This window comes from Neodiprion lecontei, chromosome 1, assembly GCF_021901455.1.
Source record: "Neodiprion lecontei isolate iyNeoLeco1 chromosome 1, iyNeoLeco1.1, whole genome shotgun sequence".
In the NCBI taxonomy this organism is placed as follows: Eukaryota; Metazoa; Arthropoda; class Insecta; order Hymenoptera; family Diprionidae; genus Neodiprion; species Neodiprion lecontei.
The window spans coordinates 23,882,580-23,905,687 of record NC_060260.1 but is presented as its reverse complement, the minus strand read 5'-3'; the positions used below and the strand labels follow the sequence as shown (position 1 = coordinate 23,905,687).

At 40.5% G+C, this 23,108-nt stretch overlaps 1 protein-coding gene across 2 annotated transcripts in view; it reads right to left on the bottom strand.

The window, feature by feature from the left end:
* Positions 1 to 23,108, bottom strand: part of LOC107221220 (protein vein) — a 266,850-nt gene that overhangs the window by 113,259 nt on the left and 130,483 nt on the right. For both annotated transcript variants that reach the window (XM_046735604.1, XM_046735596.1), the window contains exon 2: positions 18,734 to 18,896. In XM_046735604.1, the coding sequence (XP_046591560.1) occupies positions 18,734 to 18,896 (163 nt within the window). The remainder of the gene's footprint in view (positions 1 to 18,733; positions 18,897 to 23,108) is intronic.

Sequence of the window (23,108 nt, the reverse complement as noted above, 5' to 3'; positions counted from 1 at the left end):
GAGTTCGATTCAAGTCGAATCATCGTCGTCTCAGCGTCTTGGCAAGTGGCGCGGATCCGAAAGTCGCTCTTCTCTCTAACCGCGACAGCATCGCCGGAGACGAAGAGACGTCGAGAGTTCCCTTTGCCGCGTGTGAGTATCGTGAGTCACAGGGGAGACGGTCCGGACCTTGTCGCGAATCTAAATAAATACGTGCACCAGGGGGTTAGGCACGAGCGGCTAGCAGACATCGCATCGGCTAGAAATGCGTGAGTAACCCGACGATAAATTTACCTCACGTGTCTTGTCGCCCGCTATCGCCGCTGCCCAACGGCAAAGAATACTCGCGAGTAACGCAGATGGCTCACGGCGAAATCCCCTCGCCCTTTCATCTTTGACGCATCGACTATATTCCTCGCCAAGAATTTTCACCGACCGATCACTCGGACCTCTGAACACGTTATTTTACCCGAGCTTTGGGAGGTCGGATTGACGAGAATCGGAGCTTTCTGTGAATAATTTTCGAGTGGGGCGAAAATATTGGAATTGATAAAAGGACGAAAATACCGAATTTTCGAAGGTGCGAAAATCTAATTCGTAGAATTATCGAAATGTGAAAAGTTCGAGTATACTCTCTAAATTTGACTACGGTTCAAAACTACCATTTACGTATAAAAATACGCCTGTTAAAATTTGAGCTCTCAATATTAACATTGAGAGATTGAGCGTCGTACTTTTCTATTTTCCATAAGAATCACATGGAAAAAACTGGTTTCTGCTGCTTCGGATTTTTATAACTAGTTAACGATGTGTCGTACAGAAAATTCGCAGATATATTTTTTTAGAGAATTGAACGCTCTTTAGGAAAGGTCTGTTATTATGTTCTGATAAATTCACTCGTTCCAAAGTTATTCAAAGTTTTATCTAATAATATACACTGAGATTTAGTGACTTTTCACTCATATTTCATTGATTTCACAGCTCAACTATGAAAAAAAAAAAGGATTCTTTCCGTGAATTTTGGAGTTCGTTCATAATTTTTTTTATATAAAATATAAAAAATAAAAACGAGACTCGTCGGATTCCACTAGATAATTTATACCATAATTCGAATAACCCTTATGGTGAAACGTCGGTGTACAACCTTGCATGGCAGACCGAATTCGGCTATTTTCTTCTTTCCGTGAACGGATATTGAGTCAGAGAGATCAAATGTTTGGTCGATTGAGTTGCAAGCCACGGGATTAAATGGGAAATCAACACCGAATCCTGACGAAAAGTCACTGCTGGTTTACATTTGGGTTCACCTGCATTGGATTATCGGATATTCACTATTGAGAAGTACCACGTCCACTGATCCAACAGTCCAGTATTCCAGCAATGCTGACCTCAACTGCTACCAGTGAGCTTAACGACTTGTTAAAGAGATTCCGGTTTGATTATTACAGATTACCCTGAAATTTTATAAACTATTTGTGATTGTTGGAACAAAGCTGAAATTTTTTCCTCGTGGTTAATTGCGAGATAAATATTGTTCGCCTTAATTTATACAAACCGGGAGGTGTTGCAAGTGTTATGAAAATCGATTAAGGGTTTCGAATGTCAGCTAGTATTCACTGAGGAAGGAAATCCAAGGAGATATTAAAAACTCGCAAGCTAAGTAAAGCTATCATTTCTCTAAAGTAATAAGTTTCGCGACTCGTAATTCGCATTGTCAAGCAATCGAGCCTTCGAACAATGGCAATACGCTTAACTTAATTTTAGAATCTTCAAAGCAAGTGTCGTAATTATTTCATTTACAGCTTTAAAAAATTTTACTGAAACAATAAACCTAAAAAGTGAGTTTATGTTGCATACTTTGTTGATCGTCTTCACAAAAGTTGGAAAAGTTCCAGTTTTTAAGATAAAAAAGTACTTTTCAAATAAATTTTCTGGGATAGCCGAATGAAAAAAACTTGCTACTTTTTGATCTTTAAACATGTATCAATCGAAGTGATATCCCAGCCCACACAATTCGTCCATTTATGATAATGCCACTCAGAAGCAATGAACTGGCTGGTGGAAATAAGATTTATTCACAGGGTAATAGCTTATATTCCAAGTTTAGTTTGTGTCCGAAACGAGGGTGGTCAGCGGCTTTTCGAACGCAGTAATTCCTGTCCGAATTATTGTTATACCATGTCTTGAGAAGGAGAATAATAATAACAAAAAAAAAAAAACATTGAGATTTCGGAATCCGTCGCGTGTATCTTGCCCATGTGTTGTAAAAGAAAAAGTATCTCAGAGATAAAAACGGATATGTTTACCGCGGTATGAGAATTGGTCAAGTTTTTTTTCCGGGATAATACAAGAGACGAGTTTTTTCGTGAAGCTTATTGTTTTTTTTCTCCTTCAGACCTCGTTCGCTTTTCCAAGTTCCGAATTGAACGCGTGGGCGGTAAGTAACGACTGAACAAAAGCCAAGCTTAGGATTTTCGTCGAGTGGCCTGAGTCCGATCTTTCTTTTCTCTTTCTCCGTCTCTCTTTATACAGTAAACAGTAACAACGGTTCGCGATTTCGCGAATATTCATACGCTTTTCCTTTCTATGCTCTGCGCAAGCGTTCGGCCGTCGGAAAATTTTCCGAGCCGGAAATTTGCCGGCCGGTATGAGAAAACCGCGTCGGAGGAAAGAGGGAGGAGCGAAGCGTTTCGTCGGTCTCCGTAGGCTTTTGTCCGTTACAAATTAATTATTAATTAAAACTGATGGGCCATTCTACCCTAATTGGCGAGAACCGGCTCTCGAAATATATACAGACATACTCCTTTCATCGTCCAGCGGACGAAGATTATAGCCATAATGTTGAATAGTGCCGGGCATAGTTTTGCGCGCTGCTATTACGCCGTTAATTTTCACTCGTTAGCCTTATATATACATGTTTAAATTACACTCGAAGATCGCCTGGATGATGAAAACGAAGCGAAATCCACGACGACGACGACGACGACGATCACGATGTTTGCCAATGCTACGGTGAACTGAAATGGCTGTCACGCAACTTCGCAACGAACGCCGATAATAACAACTCAACGATTATCGCTACTCCGGCATGTATTTCGCACGATCTACGCTGATATATAAATTTCGTGCTTGCCACTTTGCCGCGTACATTTAACCCTCGCATCGTATCCTTTAATATAACCAAAATCCTGATAATTACTCAAAATCGAACGAATTCAGCTAGAAATTTGTTGTCATTATTGAGGGGACATTTTTTGCAAATAAAATGATCACTGGCTTGGACTCGAATTCCGAAATACATGAAGACTGTTCAAGAAATCAAACTATAAATTATAATTGAAACGAATATTTTTTGTCCCAAATTCCACCACTTGTCTTCAGCAATTTTTAATCAAAAAACTTCTTCAACTTCAATATTACTTCCCATCAAAATGTACGCATGTACCTATATTCGTTACTGCCGGATGGATTATTGAATTATAGATATTCTTCCTGTGATCAACCACTGAATGAGTATTTTGATACCGCGATTAAACGATGATCGAAATTCTGTAAACTGAATGAAACAAATTTTGTAAGTGAACATTACTGAAGCCCATGCACAAAAAATATCCATGTGAAATCTTCAATAATTAAGTGTTTAATCCGGGCGACTTGTGGTAGTCTATAAAAGACAGGCATCGCTGAATCCTTCTTATCCCTTTCCATGTGTCGCAGCAGTCGCTCTTCCCAAATCGAGGGGAGAAAACTCGAAAGGGATGACAGGTATGGAAATTGCGTAATTCCGAGCCCCCACGAAACGGGTAAGAGTGTAATATATTAACATCTTTTGCAGCTTTAAATTCACAGGTCTTTCAACGCGTCCGTCTCGCTTCGGTGAATGCTTATAAATTTCGGCTCACCCTTTCACCGATTTTTCCTTCAAGAACCCGACGATCCAACGACTGCAGATCACGGACTCAGTTGTGAGCGTATCACACGTGTAATCAAAAAACGAAGAGTGTAGAACGTGAAAAAAGCGGGAATAGAACAATCCCAAGGGAGTCGTGAATCCCCGATGTACCTTTCAATTTTGTCACTCGTTGGCCAAATTCCAAGCGTAACAAAATTGGAGCGTGTATGACACGTGGTTTTCTCTATGAACCATCACCGCCGTTCCCTTGTATTCGTACAGAGCTTCACGTGTAGCCACTAATCACATTGGCCATGCTCCAGCCTGCCTGTCTGCCGGTTATCCAACCGTCCTGCATCGGACTCTCTTCTCCCTGCAGTGGAATCACACCGCGTCTGGTCAGCCGGCCCACCCGCAGGCCCACTCGCACTCCTCAACCGTCCGTGTCCGACCCGCCTGATTTTTACCACTCCCGCACCTCGGCCAGAATTTAGTGGCAGCGGTGGGATGTCAATGATTTGTGTCACGGTTTCAGCTCAGCCTTCGTGCGAAACACGATCGATTCGTATGATGAAAAATGCTTCTTATCGGTCATTTTTGCTTCGTAAGTGCCAAACGTTTCATTAACTTGCTCCCGTGAGTTTTGCGATTAAATTACAGCTGTGGACGTGTGGAAAGAGGAAATAAAGAAACACGTTGATCACGAATTTTGGCTGAAGCGAATGCTTTACATCGCATTTGGTATACACGAGTGCTTATATTATACTCCTATTTACATGGGTATCTTTATGCCTGTAGGTTTGAGAAGGTAAATTGCCTGTCCCCACTTGGAAGAGACAATTTACGTGGGTACGGGCTCGGCGAGAGGTGTCGGATAGTACGGGGCAAGTGTGGCCCAAGGGCCAAGGGTGGCCACCGCTAATAGCGTGTCTTCTGGCTAGTTCATAATTTCCGTCCTCTATTATACCAAAGCATCCGCTTACACAAGGGACCCTTCATCCTTTTACAAAAACAAATGATAATAACGGGATCTTGCGTGAAAATAGAACCAAAAACTATGTCGCTGGAAATTTTCGGCCACGCGTATTTTCTAGTACTCGACATTCTGAGCTTTTTGGATACGAAAACAAGGGTCAGAGTTATTCGGATAAGAACATTATCCTTGTTGCAGATTAACGGATAAATCCTGTAGGAGAGTGTCGGTATTGGGCAGGCCGCAAGCCGGGAAAGCCATGGCAGATTTGGGTTGTGCTAATGTTGTGCAGGGTCGAAGGAAATTGCTGGTCCCGAGACGAGTATAAGCGTCAGGCAATTACGACGGTTTGACCTTTAAAGTGTCGTCGCACACGGTGTCTCCTTTAGCCCGGTCAAAATTGGTGTAACATCGCGCTAAAAAGCTGCGGCTGTTTAACGCGAACAATTTTTAATTAGGTGCTACGGAATAATTGCGCAGAAAAAAAAAAAAACACTCGAGGACGGAAAATTGGAGACGCTTTTCCAGCCGCGTAGCCGACGGATCGATGGAGCGTGTGACCCGCTACCACTGCAGACGAAACGTTAAAAGTTGCTCGATCCAACGAATGACAAAACGGTTAATTATCCGGTTCAAACGATCGTTTTGAAAGGGATTTAAAGGACCTTCTTCCCGTGGATCGAATTAATGACGAAGTTTCATTGCGTAAAGAACGTTTCCCGCTTTACAGCCCACCAACGGTTTCAATTAACGAACTTGAATTCGTATCGCGAATGGCGTAACGCGAATCAATGAGCTGTACGCGTCTCGAAATGGCTGAAACTGTCTTTTGTGATACACTCGTCGGAGTGGCAAAAGTTTTCTCACCCATTTTTCGGAGAATTATCCAGTTTTTGAAGTCGCCTTCGACTATATCTGTTTCTTATAGACAAAAATTTCTAGTTCTCGGAAAATGTAGGCTTGGAGAAAATTCCTAAGCTTTGATCCAGATGCTTGAAAACTTCATATCTGGTAAGACATGAGAAAAAAATTCTTTTTATCATCTTTTTGAAGTACAGAAACAGAAAATACTGAAATTATGAACCAAAGCCTGGATATCGATGAATTGTTAATAATCTGGTGATTCGTGCGATTGATTAAACTTTGCAAAGATTCGTTTTGTTTATAAGTATTTTCTTTATAAATTCTCTAAGGCACGTTTTTTGTACCATATTGGTTTCGTTGAATATTTAATTTTACAACATCGGGCCTGAGTTGATCGTGATCAACAAATGGTAACATTGAATTTACTACCGTAAAGAGCAGAAAATCTGATTCAGTAATTTTGTAAACAATATTCTTTTCAACAAAATAAGCCATCCCCGAGTGCAATTGGTAGAATCAACCAAATTTCTCACTATCTTGAAGCGATTCGAATCGAAGCATCGATATCCAACCCATTGTTTATTATATTTCCTGTATTTTCCATACACCTAATTTACGACTACCTCCTGATCAAATCAATAAACAGCAGCGATATCTGGCCAACCAATTTCTCCTCAATTTACAGGCACACTTGAAACGCTAAAGACACGCACAATTATTTTACCCTCGTTTCTCGCCGCGTCACCCGGTCGCATCGAATCCGCGGGGGGTGGAATGACAAAAGCAGGCTAGTACATGCAACGGCAAAGGAACGTCTCGGCTGGAATTGACATCCGCATTTTGAAGGGGTTGAAATCAGGAGGACGATGATCCCGGTAAATAACATTTGCGCGAAGACGAACGATGCGAAATCTAATCTCGTAAAGGTAAACGCTATAACTATGTATAGACTATGGAAATGCGAGCCAAAAGGAGCAGAACTACGGAGAGATTACACTTGACAGGATGGTAAGATCAGCCGGTATCTGTGGTAACTTTGTGACAAGTTTGTAGGACAGATTCTTGTTGTGAGACAAAACTTGTACAGGATACTCTTGAGATCGCATATGAAAAGGTGTCCATATTATAAAGACATTACCCAAAAAATTTGATCAACAATATTGTTCGATGGTTTAACCACTATCAAGTTTTCTATTGTACACAAGAATTCAAGGTTACAATGGGATTTTCTTTTATAAACAGAGCTTCCCGAAAAATTTCATAGTATTTTAAAGGATCTCTATGATTTTTTACAAATTTTGCAATGTTTTAAATGATTTCAAAAATTTCCACTAAGACGCTATCTGAATTTACTGCAAATTTTATAGAAACTAAAAACGAAATCAAATGGTTTTTTTTCAGATTTCGAAGAATCATTTGAGCTTGCTAAATTTGTTGCAAAATTTTTTCAAAATTCAAAAAGATTACATTTCAATATAATTTCACAATTACGCGACTTAAAAAATATCTTCAAAATACAGGCAAGTTTACATTATTTCAATGATTTCTTCGTATTACGAGGTTATCACGGGATGTGAAAAGATTCTAGTAAATGTGCACCAGTTGATTATAAAACATTTAAAAAATTTTTGACCAATCTAATGAAATGCGAGGATGAATTTTCTCAATTGTCCGAACTTTCCAAGTTGATCAAAGCGAGGGTATCACAGGATTCAACAAGATTCTAGAAAACTTCTGACAGTTGATTATTAAAGATATTTAAAAAATGTTTTAAAATCCAATGAAATCGATAGGTTCAATTTTCTCAATCGTCTCAACTTTCCCAATTGATCAAAGCAAGCTCACTCTAGTCCCATACATGGCGATCCGACAGGGATACTAATTGCAATGTACGTCTTGTGTTAATTAGTATTTTAATTATTCCTCCTCGATCGTAGGTGGCTTTAATATGCGAATTCTCTGGAACAGTCTAATGCAATCGTCCAGCCGTGGGGCAGGCGGAAGTTAATACCATCAACAGCGAAGGGTAATGGCGACCGACCCAGATTTGCACCAACGACTCCCTCTGCTTTTCCGCCGTATTACAACCGACCCGGGGCAATTGTTGTTCGCACTTGCGTTTCCCGTTTATGCGCATCCCCTGCAGGAACGATACGTAATACACGGGTATACGTGTATACGTTTCTCGTTACTACGTGCATACAGTGCGTATACGGGCAGGTATTTACCTACAATATCGAAGTGTGTATGCAGCAGCTACGGTCAGACAGAGAAGTCGGTGGCTGGGCGCTGTTGATACTGGCCGGAAAGAATAACGGAAAAACGAAAACAAACCGTCGGCTTGTTTTTCCCCCCAGAGGGAAAAAAACTTTTATCGGATTGCCGCTGCTTACCAACAAATCAAGGGAAAAAGGAAGGAAGACAGGAAACGGAATTAAGGAGGGAAAAATTGAGTCTGGAAAACTGGTGAGAAAATAATGAGCCCGAGTTTTAAACGTCTTGTTTAGGACGGCTCATTTTTTTTTCACCTTATACTTTAGCTGGGTCAATTCCAGCCGTGAAATGAAATTCAGAATGAATTATAAAGGTGAATAATATTATGATGCAAGGTTATTCTGGGTCGACTGTTAACGCAATGTAATATAAAAGTTTGTTTGTCGGCTGATTGCAACCAATTAATATTCGAAGGTGCACACTCTGTGAATTTCTTTCATTCCTTCATATTTTGGCAAATGAATAAATTTCTAGGCTTATGATTTTTCGGTGTTTCTTAAGTATCCGGAATTAGTGAAAAATGAACGTTTGTTGAAACTGAAATTTCATTTAACGCGAAAGTCGTAATATGTCTGGGTATCGGTGATTTGGAAGCCAAGTTTGCGAAAAAGGTTGCAAACACCCAGCTATCTGACGGTAAAAAGTGGATTTGCGAAGGTGAAACATGATTGCTTCGAGTTTACGTCCAACAATTAAAAAAAAAAAAAAAATGGAAACCAACAAATTTAGTTGTTGGAAGCAGTTTGACAAGAATGATGAACCCAACCCAACTATATTGTCATTGTAATTAGCGACCTGACTTTTATCTTCTGGACATCATTTGAGTCTCATTGACTGTTGCTTTTTTTCTGAACTAAGTTTCATGTAAATGAGTAAAGCGAAACGTAACGTAACGTGACAAAACGTAAAACGCGATTTTAGTTGCTCTATCTGTGACTTACACTGATAAAAATTTCATTTGTTATAGCAACTAGAAAAATTTAGTAAAACAGGTATCCTTAAAAAAAACTGATCGAATATTGTTGGAATTACGAAAAACGAGGTACACGTAATCATTTTGCGCTATTGTCGATCCTTTTTTGGTAATTGCAACGTAAATCAGTTTGTGAGGTTTACTGTACGTTTTTAGCTAAACAAGGCTTTAACATCAATTTATTGTTGCACAAGCATTAAATTTTTTTTTTAAACTAATTTTCATTTTGTACCTAGAACTATATTTTTCGATTATGGTAAAAAATGAAAATAGTTAAGGACAGAACGGTAACCGGAACTAAGAATTTCTCTCGGTGTATGATACCAAAAAACGTTACTATTTGCAGTATTTGTATTCGGAATTGCATTCGCGTCAGGTGAAACGTAGGCCTTGATAATAATCGAGAAACCGAACAATTGGTAAATATCGTTATTTCGTGGGAACAGTGATGAGCATTCGAAAAAATATACGTCGTGTAAGAAAAACGTTATTAAACGGGAAGTGGTTCGCACTCGAGAAATGATAACGGTGTTTGCCGAACGTTCCATCCATTCGCAGCTGGTTTCGTCGAGGCGAGGGACATCAATGGTCGATGTTTGCGAACAAATATTGTGCGAAGCAATGCTACAGTGGCGATTTGTTTTGACTACCACGCGTTGAGCCTTCGAGGGTGGTAATCGGGTGGCGCCACCTTCCTCAGCGGGTATTTTCCGGTACACAGTGACGGTTGTTGGTTTAGGCACGAAGGCAAGCAGAAATTAGCGTGGCGAGAAACAGGAACAGAACAGGAACCAAACTGAACGACGAATTTAGTGACCAATACGACGTCGCCTCCGCTGTCAATTAAATTCGCATCCCAAACAGTCCGCTGATTAATCGTCGATATTTTCGAACGCAGAAACGAAACCGTCGTTTTGTTTCGATCAACTCCACTACGGCTTTTCGGGCGATTCAGGGAACCACTCGTTTCTACTTCGGTTTTACCCCAGAAGGAAAAGAATGCCTATCCACTTTTGTCCTGGTCGTATCGCGCCGATAGTACAGTAATGCAGAAAGTTTATGTACACCGGGAGAGAGAATCCTTGGAGAGGATGACACGGAAGAGACAAGCGATAACACCGCAATTATAATCTTTATCGCGGACTGTTATGACTGTCGACGCCGATAAAAATCATACTCCGGCGAACAAGGGGCGATAAAACTTCCCCGTTAATGGCGATCAGACACCCTCTGCAGGAGTTAGTTGCCAGGCTGGAATACTTCGCGTGGAAAACTCGCCCTCCAGCAGGTCCTTCTTCTCAGCTTCTTCGTGTAATGGCTGAAAATACGTTCGCAAGATAAGTGAAGATCGTCTACGGAATACCCGAGCAGCTGATCGACCCGGCGCAACGTCCAACCTCCCAAACACCCGTGGATCACATGCACCTGATACACAACTACAAAGATGGATTATACCCAGCCCACGTCGACGGCGATCGCTCGTCGGAATTTATTGTCCCGTGACACCACCGTGTGGACGTCCGCGCGACGAGGGCGGTTCTTTCTTATTGGTTTTTTTATTTTTTTTTTCATTTTTATTTCTTGTTTTTTTTTTCTACGGAATAACCAGTTTCCGGTCATCGTACTTCAGGAAAGTTGCGATAGCGTGGAATTAAATCTTGGTGTTTATGCGTCGCGTTTGACGTTATTTCGTTACTTCGTGGTATAATATTTGGGGTATTCCCGGCTTAGGAAAATCACCATTTCCAATTTTTGTTGTAATTTCAGCACGTGATAAGTCTTGAATAGCTCTGACGGTATATTTTTGTCTCTCGATATTATTCAGCGTAGTTCGAGGTTTGATATTTTGACCACTCTTTGGAAACCTGTGACAATAATTACAGAAAATTCCATGCTAAATTGCGTACCTAGATTCTAAGATATTACGAAAAGTGGCACGTTTATTGACTTTGAAGTTGTGAATTATTTAATACCGTAATCAAATCAATTTATTGTCATTGAACTTTCAGGATATTCTGAAGAATGTAAAAAAACAATTACAAAACATTGTAGGCAAAATTACAAGTTTTGAAAAATAAGACTACTACTTTTTGTCACGGTTCTGAAATTCTTGCAAATATTCCCACATCTCAATGTAGTTTTTTTTTTTTTACATAAATTTGTCACAGTGTGCCGAAATTATTCTATACAACAATAAATACAGTCGTTACGGTAGTGAATAATTCATAACTTTCAAATTAAGGAACATACCACTTTCCGCATGGTGTCGTAATTTTTGTAATTTTGCGTAGAATTTTCTGTATTTCTTATCGATCGTTAAAAGTGTCTAAAAATTTCAAGTTTAACGGTTACTAGCTTCGCAACGGTGACTGACATCGAGAAACAATAAAAAAAAAAAAAAAAATACAGGCGTTTGCATTTTATTTTCCAAAATTAGAAAAACGATGACAACTTGATGCTACGTGAAAACCGCATGGAATGCCTCATATGTATACAATGTGCGCGTATATAAGATATTCATCTGAGAAATTACCACGGTTAGGTTGATAATTGGTCGGAAATATTTGTCAGAAGTAACAATTTGACGTAAAATTTTTCCCCGTGGCACGAGGATGCCTTTGGTCAATTATACCAGTTGCTGAAATTAATCATCTTAATGTGAAGAAGACATTTCGTAAGTCCGCAGGGGATTTAACTCGCACGAAATACTCACATTTTTTATACCCTCTCATTACGCTTATACTCCATATTTATAGTCCACTGGGAGGATTCAGCCGGCATTGCCCACCCTTGGCTGAGTCCAAAATACTTCAATCCATTACAGGGAATGTTAAAAAATAAATTACTTGGAATAAAATCAGTCAAGTGTTTAATGTTCGTGCCGAAGGGAACGAGTTAAGTTGCTATCATGTTATGATTACGATCTCGATCGGTTAAACTTGAATAGTGGACTCAATCACGCAAGATCTTGAATTACGAAGAAAAAAAAAATAAAAATTTTTGGGTTAGGGGTTGATGAAAATTCTCTTAATTAAAGAAGGCGCTAAACTTTATTCAAACTAACACATAACTGCAGATCAAAATTCGAGAATCCGCAAATAAAGATTTTTTGATAATCTTGAAACTAACTGTGATTCGTGAGTGTGACCATCCGGTGATCGGAACGCGGTGTTGCCATTAATTTGTAAAAAAAAAGTTCTTGAATAAACAGTGCATCTGTTTTTTTTTTACGAATTTTTGAAAGCGGCAGGATTTTTTTGATATTCTCAAAAATGAATTTTGACTGATTACGGTTACTTATTCGCCAATAATACACTGAATTTAATACATGAACATGAGAAATCACGGTTTCCGTGCTGTTTACATAAAAATACACGGGTGTACGAAGAAAATTTCTCAAATTCTTCGAAACTGTTGAACGTTTAATGTTGAAATTACGATCTATAAGACCAGGGAGGAGTGCCTCCAAAAATTCAGACCAGCAGATTGGATATGAAACTGGAAGTCATGCCACAGTAGAAATTTCAAATAAAAAATCACAGTCTTTACTTTTGTTTCCCCTATTTATCTCTATAATGTGCGTAGAAAGTTGTAAGAAACTTTTAACCGAACATTAAGAATTCCTTGAAATGCAATGACTGCTGCAGTATTTTCTTTTTCCATACGTGATCCGTAAAGTTGTCCGTGCGAGTGTTCGATCCAAGAAATACAACGTGAAGAGGTGAATTTTAGCACGTGTTATACCGATTACCATGCACACATACAAAGAGGTGCGAGGTTTGACGATTAACGATTTACGGCCGTAGTTAACATATCCCGGCATCCATGCGGACCATCCGCGTCCAGTTATTCGAGTTATTTCAATCGTGCAGAAGCTCGTCAATAACGAATATCGCCGGCTAATATGCCGGCGGAAAGCCCATCGGGAGGGTATTTTATTTCTACCGCAGGTAGAGCTGAAAATCGTTAGCACACGGATGACAGATTTTCAGCAGAAACGCGTGAATCGTTAGAATGACTTAATACGTCGTTTGTCGAATTGCAGGCATACGCGGTTCCGCCTGCGTCATCGGGCTGCGTTTCTACGTCGAGTCGGTTACTCGCGTCCATTATCACTGACAACTTTGTCATTCGTCTGGAATTTATTCGTGTCATGAATGACGGACGCTTTATTACGACCGTGCGTGAACCTCGGGGCGCGTAGCGTGATCCATGCATTGCAGATAGTGCCGGATAAATAATTGAACACCATATTTGTCACGCGTGAATACCGCGTGGTTCGGGTTTCGTGCAGAATTTGATCCATGGCGCCACGGTTATCGGTCTTTATCAGTCTCTCGAAGCGCTTCGAGGAGCTTTTGCAGCGTTTTATTATGCGGGGCAGGACAAAAACAGATCTTTGAAATGATATGTTTGCAAAATTCTCTTGAATACAGGTTAGCGAGTGAGTGAGAGAAATGGATGCGAGATTGAAACCGGAACATAACCTAAACGAAATTACGTAGAGATCGACATTTTTTAAAGGGACGATGTTTAAGTTGTACTGCGATGCGTAAGTTCCGCAAGTTTGATTTTTCCGAGACATCGAGCATGAGTTCGTACAAAAGCTTCGTCAATAAACGTGTTTTGACTAACTGGAGAGGTGAAGAAACGATTCGCAGAGATTTCGCAACTGAGAAAACGGCCGGGGTTGAAACTCCGAATTTGCAAACTTTCGAAAGCGCACAAAATTCGAAGTTTTTGATGGTGAAACTTTGAGTAAAGAAATAAAACTTTGGCGAAACATCAAAGTTTCGAATGGTCCGAACCACGACGCTCAAAGTTCCGAATGTGCAAAGTTTCAAAAGGGCAAAATTCTGAAAGGGCGTAACTCCGACAAGTTGAAGTTCCGAAAGTGCGAAAGTGAGAAAATTGGAAGATCTGAAACATCAAAATTTCAAATGATCGGAGATTTTCAGCTATGTCAATTTCTGTTTTCGTAAAATTTCATCACTTTGATCTTTCTTTGTGTGAGTTTTCGATATTTTTACGTCCGTAATCTTGGTGATTTTGATTTTCGGTTTTTCTGATTTTATACATTCACTCGTTAAGTAAATTAGCCTGTATGAGCATATATTAATTTTTGGAAACATTGTTTTTGGTATTTCGCTCTATCGAAACTTCACTTTCCGGAACTTTGAGCCATCGGGTTTCTGACCCTTGGAAAACTTTAATGTTTTCTGAAAGTTCGATTTCTTTACTTCAAGTTTCTCCACCGAATAATAGCGAATTAGGTGCTTTCGGAACTTTTCAAATTCGAAACTTGAACCCCGCCCCTGAGCAAGATATTCTTAACAATTAATTGAAATTGATCGAACAATTTGCTTTCACTCTTACAAAGTCTGACAGCTACGCAATTTAAAGGCGTATTATCTTTTAAAGTAGTACGTGAGCGCTTGTTTGATCAGACAATATTTTCAACTTCAAGCAGCACTGTGTCAAGGTTCGAAGACATGTTTGCTATTGCAGAATGAGAACGAGGATGGAACAGCGATAAATTACAACGAAAGACGCGGTTTATTCCCTTCGTACAAATAACGAGAAATAGTTTCAGCAGTTCTAAAGGCTTTAAGGAGGCACGTGCCATGTTGAATATCGTCGAAGGTGAGTTGCAGGAGAAGTATCATAGCAGTAGCGGCAGTTACGTTGTAGGAGCACTAAAACCGGGTATATAGTGCAGGAGTTATTGCAGCGTTGTAGTAACGGGGTGAGGCAACGGATGGAAAAGTTTCCGCGAGTGTTCACGAGAGCATGGAGTAAAGAATTTCCGTTATGAAATTTAACGATCCTCATCAGTTGCGCAACTGGTGGAAGATAACAGTCAACTTTAGAGTTTGAAATTTTATTCCGTAGGCGTTTCTTCGCATCAACTTGCGATCCCGGAGCGTGGCATTGACACGTGTTTAGTAAAACTTGGGTGGAAACGTCACCAGGAAGGCGAATCTCACTTCCAGAGGAAAATTAAGTCTCCGCCGTTATCCGTCCCTCGATCTTCGCCTCTCTAAGCGGGCACATATTCTTTCCCCAATTCTCCTCGAATCGGAGATGTAGGCGGGAATCCGACATGTAAAACGGATCTTATCTCGACGCGGTAGCCCCGAAACCTCTCGGTTTGGTCCGCGAGGCATTAGTCCTGCAGGAGCTGGCTCAGCCGCCGGCTTTTATGACCTGGCTCGAAGAAAAAGAAACCCTGTACCCTTTCGGAGTTCAATTAATGGAGGCAATTCTGGGTTATCCAACCTTCGATTCCGGTTCGCCGGGCGATTGCCCTTTTGCTAAAAATCACCCCGGAATGGAACTGAACGTAACTAGACCGTGTAATCGACTCTGGCTCGCTCGGCGTTTCCGTCTTTGGTGTGTAAGTTTCAGAAAGTTAAAAACAAAAAACAAAACAACAACAAAAAAAAAAGACATACATCACTGCAGTTCTTTGATCCGTTTGATCGCCGGATCGCCTAATTTCCGAGTCACTCGAGCAGACTCACAACCGTGCAGCAGATTTTGAACGATTGGCTTACTTGTTTTTTTATTCCTTTCTGGAGTTTCCTTGAAGAATAGTTTTTCCGGATGACTGATATCGTTGCAGAGAAAGCATTTTACGGTCATTCTTGGCTGTCTTCAGGCGGCTAGGTGAAAATCGTGGAATTGCTTTGCCTCTAGGAAACAGATTTTCACTACGCTGTTCGAGCTTTTTCCGTAGGACTAGCCATCGTGTCCTCTTGGACTTTGGAAACTGTTATAACTGACGCAATCGTTCTACGCGCGTGACTTTGTCGGGGGGGGGATTTCTTACCGGAATCAAGGCGACATCTCTGCACACGTGAGTGTAATCTGTAACCCCCTTAAACTAATTTCACTGCATGCACGTACCAGAATGATTACGTTCAAAGCGAGGAGAGCCTCAATGCGATGCTTACGGCATTCTGCGACGCCCTCGGCACCAGTGCCATGAACGTTGTCTGCTACGCTCTTGGTGCTCCACAGAAAACTCGATTTTGCCAACATCAAAGGTGTTTTCCTCGGTCAAAGTGACTGCAAGATTGGGACACGGTTACACTCTGAATCTCAGACTCCTTATTCCTATCTTGGATCTACCCGGTTCTCTCCTATACTGCGAAAATAGGTCGGTCCACATGTTCTAAAAACTGTTTATTTAGCTTTCCTGACAATATACGCCTAACCTGGTCTTCTTCGCAGCTTTTATTATTCATGCATGAATGTCCGCTGTTATGTACTGAAACTCGATTCACCGCATCTATGGATTACAGTTCAACGCACTCTTCTCTTGTATATTTAACAGCTTTTGTAGCGCGACGCTTGAAACATTATCGAAAACAACTTCTTGGCTCGAAATGCTATCGGCACACAAAATACAGCGCGTCGTTTCCTCATCGGGTTCAGCCCCGAGTCAGACGGCTTTTGGGTTCCCTTCTTGAACGAAACTTTGGTCGAGGTGCTTCGGTTGGAATCAAGATTTTCATCTCCAGTGAGTTGGTTTCCAGTAGTCATTAAGCGCAGCAGAAATTGCCAAGCTGAGGTGTACGAGAATAGTGCTTTTCTGAGATAACGTGAACCCAGATATCATCTTCTTTGCTTTGATCAAAACATTCGGCATTTAGATGGGATATTGCTTCTTGCTGCGTATATTATGGCCTACGATCCAAGGCAACGACGGGTCGAGACGATTACTTGCCCTTCAATACTCACACATCCTTTCTTACATACTCATTACGACCATTGGTACGAGTGAATTTTTTACTCGCATTGCCAAAACCGCGAATTGATTTTTATGTCACGTACGAAGTTGGGCTGCTACACTTGGTAGCTAATTTAGTACGTTTTCAGGTTTCGTACGAGCATCGTACCGCGGTACGAAAGACGGGCGGTAATCTTGTGAATCCATCGCATTTCATTGTATACCCGAAAAGAGAGGTAAAGAATAACGGCGAGGGCTCTGAAGTGAAGAAGTCACTGTAGGGGTGGAAGTTGTATTTTTTTGGCTCTGGAACTACTTCGAAAGCGACTGACCGGTGAACCAAGCCCAAAAGCTACGTTGGAATAATATTGAAAATGACCGACTTCCGTAACTCGATCTATCCGCGTTTTGCGCACGTACGCAATTTTTCTAGCTGCTTATTTTTCATAGGTTTGACCTTTCCAAGCTCCGCATATGGACAAAATATAACCTGTTATACTCGTTGATCGTTGATGAATCTTCGTTTTTTTTTTTTTTTTTTCTTACAGTATGGTAATAAAAAAACGAAACACAAAATTCTTTCTAAATCATTTAGTTAAATGGAGATAAGATAAGAATTCGTGAAAGGTAATTCATTGCCACATGTATAATAACCGAGTTTTTTTTTACTCAGTATCAGATTGAACCTAATTATATCAAGAAAATTGGTTACTTTTTCTCAATTAACACCTGCCCATTTTAATCTCCTTCATCTAAGTCAAATAAAATTTTTATCATCGATTGGAAACGTTCATTTCATGAGACAAGACAGAATTTTGTATTAATTGTGCTTGAGATGTTTCCGAAGTATATTTCAATTTTTGTATTCGACGCTTCGAAAGAAAGACAGAGCGAAAATGTAAGCGGATTACGAACAATTGCGTAAGCTGGTGTGTTATATTTTGCCTTTGATGCCGTTCACGTGCGACGCGTGACGCTTTTGCCAGTGATGGGGCCGACCCAACCCTGCGCCACGGTATAAGTGTATCTTTAATTTTACGATCCGACGAACCTTGCCAAGTGCTTAGTCATTGGTGCCATTACACCCGCGAATGCAGTAATGCGCTTAGTAGTCGGCGTTACTAATAACTACGCCGTTACCGTTACTATTTGCCTTGCTGGTTCGGATAATTTTGGCCAAGATTCCCGAGGCTTCTGCTGTCACACATCGCCTTTTTCGGCGAGTACACGTATAATCGTTGTCATCATTTTTACACCGATGGAATGTTCAGTTGGGTATTCAAAAACAAGACGCCGTTAACATGGCAGGTAAAAGAACGATCGTATTCCTCATCCGGACATTTTGCGACATGATTTCTTCGAAGCAATCGATTTTGAATGTGTTCATTTTATCTGGGACATTTTTCAATACTTTTTTTAAGTATACGAATATAATATATTGCAATTTAGATTGGAATACTTGCTCACATTACTGTGTCGTAATCTCTTCGTTTGACTATAAGTACTTCAATTGAATTCAGCAATCATCTAGCTTCTAAGAAAAAGTACAAAATTTTGTCTTAAAGGTGGTCGAAAGTCCAATTTAGGTAATACGTCAAGTCTACTGCAGGTAGTCTAAAATCAATTCGCAGTGACTTTAACTGTTTCCTAAATATTCTGAAAATAGGCTGATAATACGTAGTCAAAAATTGACATGGTTCCCATGCAAGGATAACGAAATAAAAGAACAGATCTTTAGGTATCAACCTAAAACGAAAAAGTGAAAGAACGATGCAAGGTCTGCAACGATTGGAATACTTTTCAGTGCCTAGGTAAAATGCTTGAAAGTAATAATTTTAAGCTCAGTATATTTCTGACAATGAGCAGAAAGTAAGCTTTCGGTGATATTGTAAAGAAGAACGAGAAACGACGATATCCAAAGAAAGCGTGAATTCGGTAGGAAAATGTTGTAGAGGGAGATCTTGAGGCGTTGGTTAAATGGTTTTTGTTTTTTATAAATTTCTTGTGACGAAAAGAAAAGGAAATGAAAAAGGCACAACTCACCGCTTGTGCTGAATTCTGAGACCTTGTCTGGGGTGAAGAGGCATACCGTCTTTGAGCCAGTGCACCCTTGGGGGTGGTGACCCTCTCGTCCGGCAGACAAGCTTCACTTTTTCCTGTAACCTCGCAACTGCGTCTCGAAGCTCAGACAATGTTACTTCCCTCACTGCAACAACAAGAAACAATGCATGTAAAATATGCTGCTGTCTGTCAGAGAAGTGAATTCACAATAATAAAAGACTTCTCGAGTGACTTTATTGCAGAATCGGCTCACCTTGGTGCTCTTCGCTTATCGGATACTAGAATGCTATTTTGAACTCGGCGATGAGTTTGAAAATTGGAGTTCTTAGAACGTTTCATGTAACATGAAAATTACGATGGTATTTATAGTTACTTGGTTGACTTGGTTTTACATATAAAAGCTTTGTAACGTTTAAAACCGGCTTGACGAGACTCGAACTTTGGAATCTTCGAAAAGGTTTGGTTGGCCATTTCAAAGTCGACGATAATTCATATTTCATATAAGATTTCAACCTTGTTATATTTGTCAGGACATGAATTGATTGTATTGGGAATGATGATTTCCAACAGTTTGTATATAATTTTGTAATTTGCGATCGTTTTATCCTTCACGTCGAAGCAATAGGATGGAAAAGGAGAACGAAAACTTCGTTTTCTATCCATGTTTCCGATTCGTCACCTTGTCCATTATTGGGTTTCGATTCTCGTCGCACGATGCAATTGTGTCGAAGAACCGTTCAACGCACAAGACTTAAAAAAAGTTCGTCACAGGGAAAGCTCAAAAAGGAAACACAGCTTCCATTTCACATCGCTCTTGAATAGCCTACGGTTAATTGACTAGGACAGTATTCGCATTGGGGTTGCATTTGATTCAGACGAGACATCAAGTCAATAAATTGAGCTCATTAAAACTTCTCGATTGAATCTGGTTTTGATGTGTGTTATAAAGTCGTGTTCCGTCGATCCCAGGTTTTAGAAAGACTGTTCGGATGGTAGACTGTTTATAGCATACATCGTAACGAACAAGAAGGCGAAGTTTAATTCGAAGCGAAGTACGTCGAGTCGGCTGGTGGAACTGAGGAAAGGATTTTAGCAACCGGCATCTGTTTCTCTGTCTGTTTCTCATTAGCGGAAATAATTAGTCATAACTCACCGCGTATATAATGTAAATTCTCTAGCTGCCCGGCCGTCTGAGAAAACATACGGGGTTGCAGGGTGGAGTCGGTTGGGTGAGTCAGGCAAATTCGCCAAGCACGATTAACGTGCAGGACGTTGAACATCCGTATTATACCTCGGTTTTTGAGATCGCTGAATTGTGGTTTCACAATTTCCGAAAAATCCGATAAGGAGATGCGATTGGAGAAAAAACGTTTCTCTCTCTCTCTCTCTCTCTCTCTCTCTCTCTCTCTCTCTCTCTCTCTCTCTCTCTTTTTCTTTCTCAAAATCGGATTACCCGCTTTTTCGACCATAAAAAACCACATAGCTCAGAAAATCGCCAAGGATTGCTACTAGCGGATCTTCTTTATCTCCTTTTCTCATCATCTCTCTGTCTGTATGGTCCGTATGTTTGCTTGTAACTCCGAAACTACTGAACCGATTTTGATCCTTTTTTCTGTGAATAGTTACAATGTCTGGCCATATTTTAGGCTATATTTCGTTATAAACAAATCAACAGTTTTAGAGATACAACGATATTTGTCAGCCAAGTCGGAACGGAATCATACATTTACGCGAACGCTGTATAAACTCTTGCAGTTAGAGGTTAGGTTAGGTTATGTTAGGCCAAGTTAGGTATGATTAATTTTCATTCAAGTGTTCTTAACCGTAAGAATTTCAAGCTTGTTTCATCCGAACAGAGTTTTCATTTTATTAGATCGAATTTCGATGCAAGCGAAGCCGCAACGGGATGCTAGCATGCAGGTTACAGATATGAATTCAACTTCATACCGAGCATGCGCCGCAGGACTAACGGGCGTCCTTTACTTCCAATACACTCAGAAATAGGATACAAGATCGATAGGGGATAGGTATAAAGTTGGAGAAAAAGTAGCCTGCGTAGTGATTTTATCATCGCGTGTAGCGATTCGACAGGCGATAGGGAGAAGCTATTTTTAAGAGAACGTCATGGCCGCGTTCCGGTTCATCAACTCACGCTTCGACCTCTCACTCGAAACGATGAACAGTGACATGAGACCCGTCACCGATCCATGAATTCTCGATTATATACACACGCCAAGCGTACTCGGCGCGTGTGAATTTTCATGCAAGCGGGTGAGGAAAGCTACGTGTTTACGTACATGAGAAGAAATATGATCAAATGGCACGCGCCAGGTGATACCGGCAACTATATGTATACCTGCGTGTGACGAGTATTTGTGATACATTCGAGCACTCGACGTACCCGTCGCGACTGCTCGATCGGCTTTCTTTACGACATCGAAGAAGAAACGTGACAGGAAGGAATATCCCTTCGTCAAAATTTTATTTACCGGTGAGTCGATCGTGTATAACGGTTCACCCCGGTGAAATTAAATATACACGTGCATACAATGCTTCGGAGCTTGCCGCAGCTCGATCTATTGTAAAAAATTTTCTTATAATTCGCTAGCCTGGAGCTTGCGCCATTGTTTGCGAAACGACAAAGCGCCTCGTACCACCTACCCGGCTAGTAAAGTGTGCTGTAGAAAAATCATAATGGAACCACGGGGAATCATTAAAATCTACAAAGACCGCGAAAAGCAGCGTAAACCGAGTCGGGCTAGACTACAATTAATAAAACAAAGATCCATGGCTCCGAGGCGAGAGCTGTACAAAAGCCTGCCGTGGCAAATTGTCACAGGTTGTAAATAAACTTTACACGTACGAACGTCACGCTTGGTATCTCGTTTCAGAAAAATGAGCTCAGGAGTGTGAAACACCCTCGCGATATGGCTCCGTGAATCTGAAACGATTCAAAACTTGTAATGATGTCATCGTCATTTTATGTCAGCTGAAACGATTCCAACAAACTTAAGATCATGATTTATACGATCACAAAACAAATGTCACCGTGGCTTCCATGATTTGGAGTATACTGAGAGAAATTTTTAGTTCCGGTTACAGCTCAGTCCTCAACTATTTTCACTTTTTACCACAATCGAAAAATATAGTTCTAGGTAGAAAATGAAAATTAGTTTTCTAGCTGTTACCGGAAAGTCCCGTATCCGTTACTATTCTTTCTCATTACGATCACTGTTATTATATTTTCTTGTAACTGTTGCGAAAATTTAATGCTGGTGCAACAATAAATTGATGTTAAATCCTTACTTAACTAAAAAATTAGAGTAAACCGAACAAACTGATTTTGCGTTGCAATTACCAAAAAAGGATCGACAATCGCGCAAAATGGTTACGCGTACCTCGTTTTTCGTAATTCCAACAATATACGAACAGTTTTTTTTAACGATACATGTTTTACTGAATTTTTCTAGTTACCGTAACAAATGAAATTTTTTCTCAGTGTGTGAATGATTTTCCTAGACTTCGGAGTCCCTCGAGAAAGCCTTCTCCGGGGTTTGGACTTGACTCAGGGAATGTTGGACGTAAAAATTTGTGTCCTAATTTCTAACGAGCGTTTCTATTAAGTGAAAAGGTAATTTTTTCAATATTTCAGCTCAGGATTCGTTGCATCAATGCAAGTGAAACTCTTTCGCGAAATTTGGTTTACGGCGTCATCGGCGTCGCATTATGCCAAGCTTCAATTCGGAACGGCGGAATGGAAAAAAGAGAGGATATACAGCCTCGGGTGGGATTTTGACCCAAAGGTAACGGAAAACAGCGAAGTTGTTACACGAAATTGCATGTTTTGTGCGGGAAGGAGGTCGTTGTGTGGGTCGGCGCAAAAAGCATCTTGAGTCCCACGAGCGTCCCGACGGCTTCGCGAAAGTCTACCATTGAAAGCGTCCTGGAAGTTTATTGTTGGCTATATTGCTCTCAGCGACTGACGTACCGAAACCGACTCCCACAACATCATCCAGTCGGAAGCGAGAGGATTTGTTAGGATTTTAGGTTGTATTAAATCTTGTTATGGTCCTTGCGCATGCGGGACATTCTCTGCCTGTAAGTATAGGACGTCCGTCCCTTATACGCAGTCCGAAGAAATCCGACAAAATATCACGATTTCAGTGTACACAGAAATATCTGTTTCCAACATCAGAAACACTTCGTATAATATTATTTGTTGAACGATAAGTGACAAGACATTTATCAAAATCTGCATTATTTATCATTGCAAAAACTAATCGTTCAACTTGTGCTAATTTTACAATGACTTTTAATTTGTTAAACTAACTGAACTGTCGTTCGTAGAAAAAAAAAA